Raw genomic sequence first — 8,699 nt, 5'->3', positions numbered from 1 at the left:
TATCAGAAAATAACAAAGTTAAAACATTTCGCCCTAAACATCAGATCTGCTAAGTTTTGTGTTAATGCCTTTAGCTAGATCAGATTTACTCTTGGCTAAAAACAGTTAGTTACTAAAGCAAATCCTCTTTTTCAAAAAATATGCAATGGAATACTGTAAGGTTACGGGATCCTAAATTGCTTGAGTGCGATTGATCACTCGAGCTGAGTGGATAGGTCATGCTCAATTTTGTCGTTGTCAAAATTAGTTGAGTAAGCAGTCCACTTAGAATAAGATATTAGACGAAAGTGGAGCAGTGACTAGAGGAGCAAGGGTGATGATGAATTGAGTATCATCATTATTGCAAGAGGAAACTATTGCATCATTTTCCATTATTTCCTCTCCATTCATAATGAGATTCTCTCTTTTATTATCTACAACTTTTTCATTGTGTGATTTTGATTTGTTTCTCATATTAATTTGGCATCTAGTTAACAGTCGCATTATTCGAGTGACATAAGCTTAATAGTTCAAATATCTTATAAATGGCCATACAGTTATCCGTCTTACATGCGAAAACATAAGCCATATACCCATTTACTTCACATGTTATCTTGTTCAAATATCTTAATCAAGAAGCAGAAAGCGCATATAAAATATCATCACCAGCTGAAGCTAATGGATTCAAAATGCAGGTTGTCTGCAAGACCGGAAGAACAAATGGCTGCTACTTCATGGCGCATGCCACGAGGACCGCTTGTCATGACCCCAACATTCGATCCATCGTACTCCAAAAGCATCTCTGCAAGTTTGGTTTCGAGTTAAAAAGAATAGTTCATTCAAGTATCAGAATTAAAAGGAGAACAAAAAAGAACACACACACTTTTGAGTGGTGGTCTTCCTCCAAAATGCACTTTAGTGGCCTTCACAAGGGACTCCTGCGAAAGGCTCTCCAACTCCCTATCTGCATTATAGAACCAGGAACTGGGAGAAATTACTGGTGTCGGCATATCAACATTTTGAATCTGTTTCGCTTCCTTGGAGTTCCCTTTCTTGTTCCTTACAACCGCCATGCTCGCTGTGGCCATTATGCAAATACACATGAAGAGCAAATTTAATGACGACTTTGCAGCGTAAGAGTAGATTTCGTTCGTGTTCTGGTCAATTGGGTATATGTAGAAACGTTGGAGAATAGCAATGAGCAGGAGGAATGCCACAAATGAGGACGCCACTATCGCAGCCAACCAGAGCCAGCCGTTGGGACCAAGAAGTGGAGCAAGGGGAGTGTCGGATTGGAGAGGCTTGAACGAAATAGTTCGGATGATGTTTTGCGCATCGTCGGAAGGTGATTTCGATATCTCTCTAGTTACGTAGGCTTCGATTTGAAGGTCCAAGCGAGAAAACGAAACATTCCCAGATATGGGGAGGAGGAGATCGAGCATCATGAGATCGGCTGAGGTCTTGAATGCACAGATGAGGAGGACGACAGGGGTGGGTCTGTTGAGAGTGGTTCTTTGGTGTACCAGTTTGCGAATAATTGAGACAAAAGGTGTGATTCCACTGCCGCCGCTCACTAGAATTAAGGAATCGTACCTGCGTTTTATACTGTAAGATTCAGCATATTTTAAGAGTTGAAAAAAAAAAACAGAGATAGAACACGTAAAGAGACCTCAGGAAGTTCTTTGACAGAGGACCATAGGGCCCCTCGACTTTAACATGGAGACAATCGTGAACAAGGGGCTTAGCCAATGCCCTGTGGAGATTTTGTGTCCAGGTTCCTTCTTTCTTGATGATCACAGACAGTCTCTCGGGTTCCAAGTTGCTGCTAGAGGTCACCGTGAATGGATGCCACTGGAGTGATGAAACGCTTGGGACGTTGATGAAAACGGTGCTCAGTGGCTCGTAAGTAAGTTCTGAAAATTAGCATCAAGTTGAATTGAAACAATGAATTACTTGGGTGCGGCATCAATATAAGAAGCACAATAACTAACCTGGGGATTTGGCGAAGTTTAGCTCGATCGCCTCCGATGGCAAAAGGCGAGCCGACACTAGCCTCGCTCTGTTTCTTGATTGCAGGAATCGCAAGTAACGATCGACCATGAAAAGGTAAACGCCAGGAAGGATAAAACAGAAGTGAGAGATGCCGACGTGCATCAGGTAGAAGAAGAGGAAGACCATGTAGAGCTGATGCGTGTAGAAGAAGAGCTCGAAAATCTTGCGTCTTATTCGCGGCACTGTTGTCGCCCACATAATTACTCCGGCGAGCAGAGCTATTTCTCCAGCCACATTGGCGACGTCGGCGTTGGCCCATTTCAGCATCTGCGATTGATGGAATCGAGGATCTAACAAGCCAGTCTTTAACTGTGTAGGACTAGTTGGTAGTATTGTTAATACCTCATCCATTTGGTTGGTGACCGCCCAGTAAATTACGTAACAAACGCCATGCGTCGAGAAGACAGCCATGGTGATATGTCCCAGCCAAACGTGGTATCTGATACTGGATTCAGAAGTGAGCCCGAGAAGCAGCAAGATCGACGATCCACGCGTGACGGGGAAGAAGAGAAAGGCGCAACAAAGGTCCCCAACCAACGCCAAGCGGTGAGCCGCAGCGTCCAGTCTCGCTTTCCATCTGCATGCATGATGATTGATGAGCAAAATATAAATGGCACGTATATTGACGTATATATCTAAATAATTTTGACGGCTTAGTACTCTTACAATTCCTCCCCATCCTCGGAAGGTTGTAGTTTGGAGAAGTTTGTAGTCAGGTACTTGGAGTAGAACCAGATGAGGAGCACCAAAAACATCAAGCAGAAGGTTAACTCTACGCCAGAAACGATTCCCAGCGGCCAATTCACAAGCACAGGCCTCTTCCATGCCACCGTATCACTAATTGATCTGGAATCCACGTTAGAATCCTTTGCAATATCAGTAACTCGATCCGCTTAATTAATTTTATAGCAAATACCTCCGACAATTGTCGATTCTCTTCACGAGATGGAGATAAATGCAACCAATCACTGCAATGAACAGGATGGGAAATGTGTAGATCAAAATGCTGGTACCTGCGCACGCATGCAGCATCAATATACGTTCGAGAGGAGCAAGCTAAGAAAAAGAAAAAGATAACGAAAGGTGAAATTAATAGATCAATCACCTTGCCGTCCAAAGTACGTGGAGTTAGTCTGTGCCCGGAGCTTCGGCGACCAATTTTTTGTGTACGTAACAGTAGGCATCATGATCCATATCACGAGCCAGCCGAGGAACACAGCAGTAGCAAGCAGCTGCATTGCCTTGATCAAGGCCATCTTCAATTCTTCTACTTGGTTATCAAACTTTGATGGGTTAATGTCAGCGATATACAACCACCAGACCGCGGTGCTATGCCGGTTTTATATGTTCGGAACGGTGAGGAACTAGGAAAAAACAGAGAGGGATATATGCCGTCCCCGATCCATCCACCTGCGTCGCTTAACAAGTCGCCACGCGTAGGTCAACTCTATTCTCAGTGGGTTAACAGTTGACTTCCCCATTAGCTAATATTCTGAGGTAGTACCTACAGTGTGGCACACAATTAGTGAAGTGATATCACATCCCTTTACATTTTCATTACTTTCCCTAGCGACTTTAATTCATTCGAGTTGCTTCCGTTCCTTTCCTGCTGGCAGCGGATGGGGATCAAGTGGGAGGCGGGCAGGACTCATGTTGACGATGGAGGTCAGCTGTCGCGGAGACAAGATCATCACGAGGGCGATGTGGCAGACGATGGCTGGTTGCTTGTGAATTCGGAGATCCAGCTCAAACGGGCTTGTGCCAGGCATCACCGTGCACGTGTGGGACGCGAGCGGTAGTGGCTACAGTGGCAGGAGGAAGACGGCTCGCCACGCGCACGGTTAACGGTTAAATTAAATACGTTCTTTCTAACTAAATGGAAGGGGTTTAAACTTAGCTCGTAGGTCTAACTGGTGTTGTTCCTGTATTGGTTTAATCATTCCTCCGGATACCATGTGAGACGCTAGGACTTATGCAGTGATGAGCATTGGATGCAACATTTGCATTTCCAGAGTGCTAAGCATCGTTGAGACTTTGAGGTGCGGTGTCAGAACCAAATTGACAATCACTTGCCCTATCACAAGCGTCGGTGCAACTTTGAATGGCATTTGCTGCCAATAGTTTCATGATTTGTTTGGAGGATTCTTATGTTGGTGTGATTGCAACGCCTCCTTCCCTCTTTGCCAATCTCTTCTATCATTGGAAGGGTATGGATAACAGGGTTAGTACTAAAACACACCGCCTCTTTGTAATGCGCATCATAATTAATGGTAGCATTTGTGATGGCTCTTTGATTCTCTCTATAAATTAAGTTAATAACAGAAGAAGGTGAGTGAAGACAAGCTTTGCACTCACATAAGCCTTGTCCTCTGCTCCTTTGTATCCCATGACAACATCTCAAGGGGGATTTGTAAAAAAAATGGATTCATAATTAAAGAGTTTTGGAGAAGTGCAATGATTCTTTCAAATTCATTATTCTCATGACCATGTGTGTCTCACTATTCCTTATTTTCAAGTGTTATAATGCAAGAAATGAATAAATAGGTATGTGTGTTCTCGCTCAAGAGGCAGTGCTATAGTCTACTTGGCATGGGCGTGGATGAAGTAAAACTTGAGGAGGTTTCTCCAGGTATTCAAGTGTTGATTAGTTTTGAGCCGAGTGCCCTAACTTGTATTATGTTTAATCTTTCTATAGAAGATGAAATTCATTATCCTGAGAGTTCCTCCCTCGCGACTGCCTTATACCATTGAGATGGAATAAATTAGGAAATCGAAACTAGAGAGGGTAATTTCTCCGTCTTTGTCTAGATTCGATCTTTACTCAATTCTATAAATCTATCGTGTGATGATATCAACTCGGCTATGCCTGAAGTTGTAGTGCATTATGTTTAATCTAATGGAGTTACAAGAGGTGCTGAACAAGTTAAAGGAGTACTACATGCATGATACGGCCCAGAGTGTATTATCGTGGAGGGTTTGTTCTCCCAGCTCAAGGACTCACAACGTTTTATAGCCTTGACTTAGGGAAGGACGGTTTAGCTCCCTCTGCTAAGTGAAGTTGTGCTTAACAAAGGATTCAGATTTGAGATTGGGCATTTAAAGTGTTGAACAAAAATAACATCTATGTATGATATATGGTATGTCATTTAGGGCTCTAACATGGGGTGAGTATATAAATTTCCAGATAGCACAAACCCTAACATGGGTGAATAGTTAATGGTGCAGATTAAAGAATTAGATGAATTTAAAGAGATATAATCAGAAAAAATGAGATGAAATACCCGTCAGACAGTAAACACATGAACACGACTCACTGAAAAAAGGGAGGCTTTTGATTTTGGTCATAGTTAGTAGATCTACAGCAATTCAATTCACGAAGAAACACTTGGCACCTAAAATGCAAGCATCCGTTCCGAAGAACAAAAATATTGTAATCGAAGACAGAAAAAGCTGGTAAAACAGCAACCCGAAGGGGAGTACATGTACAAGCTCCCATCACTGCAAACAAAGGGAAAGCTGCTCTCGCTGCTGCTGCTGCGGCTACGACTTGTGCTTCCTTTCCTTTCCTGTTCGATCACTCTCATCTGATCCACTTCCTAAAGTCAATGGAGCATCTTTTCTCTTCCCTAAGCTGACAACCATGTCATCAGCAGGCGTTGATGTAGCCAAAGATCCGGTGCACCGCCGTCGCAATCTCATCCGCTGTTAGCAATTGGCACTCTTCCTCCATCTGTTACGTATATAGTCAAAATGTCACCAGCTTAATTTGCTAACTTCAAGCGGATTAATTAGCTGCCAATTAACCTTGAGGTTGAGAGAGTAGAGGACGGAGCAGGGGTCGAGTGAAGTGATGTTGAGGTGGAGCACAGAGAGGTGCAGTTCCTCCATGGCCGCGATGGCGCTCACTAGTTGACCTTTCCGCCACCGCCCGGCTACCTTGAGGCTCACGTGCCCTTGGATCAGCGTCGCCTCCACGTCCACCCCTATGCCCTCCTCCTCGCCCTCAGAGTAGTTCCTGTATTGCGGCGACACGAAGAAGCTGTCGTGGAACGCGCCCGCGACTGCGCAGGTGACAACGTCGTCGTCATTGGGTGCCCGCTGCCGCTTCTGTGCTTGGAGGGAGACGAGGTGCTGCTCTAGCTGCTTGACGAACTCAATCGCACCGCCGATGATGGACGCTTGGTCGCCCTTCGAGGTCATTAAAAGCAAACAATGAAGGAGAAATACAAAAACAAAAGTAACAAAGGATTTCAGAAGGTGCATGTGTCTCATTGGCATACGCGTTGGACGTAGGAGGGTGGCATGAGGGAGCGGAGAGTGGCGAGGTAGTCATTCATAAGGCGGCGGCGGTTGCGCTCCACGCCAATGTGGGTAATCCGCTGGCTCTCCGCCTCCACAGCGCTCTTCGACGCCGACGCCGATCGTGGCCTCTTCCGCTTCCTCCGCTCGCTCGATCCCGCCGCGAGTGCCACCGCGGCAGGGGTCCGATTGTGGTGGACGCCACCTCCGCTGACGACGACGACGACACCACTTGCTGGACGCGCGTCCGACTCGGAGGCGTGAGTGATGCAGCTCTCGAGTTGCTCCGCTGCGCGGGAGGACTCAAAGGCCGCCTCTCGCAGGTAGGTTTGGCTCTGTAGTCGTCGCAGAAACTGGAAGTTGGTTTCTTGGGGGAAGAAACTTGGGTGCTCTGCTTCAGTGGTCTCCTCTCCGCCGGATTGCATGAGAAGTTGCAGGAAAGGTGTTCGATGACAGAACCGGCTCCCATATCTCATCATCTCAAATAAGTCAGGCTCCAAGCACTCTGAGCCCAATACTTCCCTCTCCAACTGTTATGTTTCAAAGAATCAAATTATTAAAAAAAAATTAAGCAGTTCCCACTGCTTGCATTAATGGAATATCCAATAATAGGAGTCGATGTAGAACTTTCATCGATCGACGAGGTGGTGTTCTACCAGATAGAAAGAGACAGGAAATTAAAGGAAGGTACCATAGTCGAGTGGGGTGTGCGACTTACAAGTGGGTCATGAATGGGTCCTCGGAGCTGCTCCATGGAAAGAAGCTGATGAGAGCCAGCAACACTAGTAAGTACCTCACCAACTACCTATCCTCTTCACAATCGAAACAAGCTTAATTCTTCTGCTCGTTGATTCCCCTCTTCATTTATGCTCAATTAATGCATTGTGGCCAATTAATGCCTGGAAAGAGGAGGCGAAGAAGCTTGGACAAAGTGATACACTTGTGACATTGCACACAAACCACAGCTAATTGAGAGCGAACCGTTGTATGGATGGAGCGCGTAGCTAGGTAGAGGCAGAGCGAGGAAGGAGTGGGATAAGGGGAAGAGGTGAGGTTGAAGGAGAAAGGATGAGGTTTACCGCTACAGATTTGGGGATTGAGGAGTGTCTGTCTGTGGGAGGCGCCCCATGCATTGCATTATTGTCTGGGTGGCAGATTTGTACAGATGCGGAGACAGAGACAGAAACAACAGACGCGGGGCCGCTTGCCATCTTCTTTCTCTTTCTTCCTCAGTCTCTGCCTCTCTCTCTCTCATCGCCTTAGCTTCAGTCCTTGACCGCGCTTCGACTTCGATAGCAGATGCAGCCAGAAAAAGGAGCGGGCAGTGATCAAAAGCTCCTGCAAAATCTGTTGGAAAAAAAAAATTATGGAAGAAATATAGTAGAAAGAAAGGAAAATAAAAATAAAATGTTCATGTAAAGATATATATTTATAGGTTTTTTTTGAATAAGTACTAATAATTTATATATATATATATATATAGGTTTTTTTTTTTTTGGATAAGTACTAATAATATATATATATATATATTTTTTTTTAATTCACGAGATTCTTATTCTTATAATGACACCTCATCAAATTCTATCCTATCACAAATTTTTACCACCTTATCATTCTATTTTCATAAACTTTTATCAATAACTTTTATCTCTAAAATAAAGTTTAATTCTCAACCCTCCCTCTTAAACTTGATTTTGTGACTCCAAGCAATTCAAGTTTAATTCTCAACTGCATTTTGATAAAGTCTTCAAATTTGAGTGGCTTTGTAAAGATGTCAGCAACTTGATCTTTAGTCTTCACATAGACTAGCTCCACATCTTTATTTTTTACATGTTCACGAATAGAATAAAAGCGAACATCAATATGCATACTTTTTTGATGATATACAGGATTCTTCCCCAATGCAATTATCGATTTGTTATCAATGCAAATTTGAGTTGTTTCATTTTATTCAAAGTTTATCTCCTTTAGCAAGCTTCTTAGCCATATAGCATGACTAATACATGAGGATGTCGCAATGCACTCTGCTTCACAAGTGGAAAGAGTAACAATAGATTATTTTTTTAACATCCAAGAAAATGTCGTATCTCCAACGAAGAATGCAAAGCCGGAAGTGCTTCTCCGGTCATCACAGTCTCCACCCCAATCACTATTCAAATATTTAACAAGTTGAGAATTGTTAGAGTAAGAATAAAATAGTCTATAATTCAGAGTACCTCGGACATAACGAAGTATTCGCTTGGCCGCCTTCCAATGAGTCTCTTTAGGCTCCTTCATGAACCTGCTTACAAGACCGACTCCATATAATATATCCGGTCTAGTGCAAGTTAGATACTGCAAGCTTCACACCAAGCTTTTGAAACGTGTGA

General features: G+C 43.9%; 2 protein-coding genes across 3 annotated transcripts; both read right to left on the bottom strand.

Moving 5' to 3' along the window:
* Positions 1 to 482: 482 nt before the first annotated feature.
* On the bottom strand, positions 483 to 3,383 carry LOC121967678 (ferric reduction oxidase 2-like). 2 transcript variants are annotated; one of them, XM_042518048.1, is made up of 8 exons: positions 3,137 to 3,383; positions 2,948 to 3,044; positions 2,698 to 2,877; positions 2,374 to 2,608; positions 1,971 to 2,298; positions 1,649 to 1,892; positions 863 to 1,572; positions 483 to 781 (listed from the first exon to the last, which is right to left on the bottom strand). In XM_042518048.1, the coding sequence occupies exons 1-8, from the start codon at positions 3,285 to 3,287 to the stop codon at positions 642 to 644; spliced, it is 2,085 nt and encodes a 694-aa protein (XP_042373982.1). In that variant the 5' UTR covers positions 3,288 to 3,383; the 3' UTR covers positions 483 to 641. The 2 variants fall into 2 exon arrangements, with proteins under 2 accessions (XP_042373982.1, XP_042373983.1); XM_042518049.1 differs by having other exon boundaries at positions 2,698 to 2,868.
* A 2,033-nt stretch (positions 3,384 to 5,416) lies between these two features.
* LOC121967677 (transcription factor bHLH57-like) lies at positions 5,417 to 7,458 on the bottom strand. The gene is made up of 5 exons (XM_042518047.1): positions 7,312 to 7,458; positions 7,049 to 7,229; positions 6,312 to 6,860; positions 5,836 to 6,219; positions 5,417 to 5,761 (listed from the first exon to the last, which is right to left on the bottom strand). The coding sequence occupies exons 2-5, from the start codon at positions 7,082 to 7,084 to the stop codon at positions 5,678 to 5,680; spliced, it is 1,053 nt and encodes a 350-aa protein (XP_042373981.1). The 5' UTR covers positions 7,085 to 7,229; positions 7,312 to 7,458; the 3' UTR covers positions 5,417 to 5,677.
* Positions 7,459 to 8,699: the final 1,241 nt, after the last annotated feature.

The sequence above is a fragment of the Zingiber officinale genome, chromosome 3B (assembly GCF_018446385.1).
Source record: "Zingiber officinale cultivar Zhangliang chromosome 3B, Zo_v1.1, whole genome shotgun sequence".
Taxonomy (NCBI): domain Eukaryota; kingdom Viridiplantae; phylum Streptophyta; class Magnoliopsida; order Zingiberales; family Zingiberaceae; genus Zingiber; species Zingiber officinale.
The sequence above is the reverse complement of the archived record's forward strand: the minus strand, read 5'-3'. Positions and strand labels throughout refer to the sequence as shown.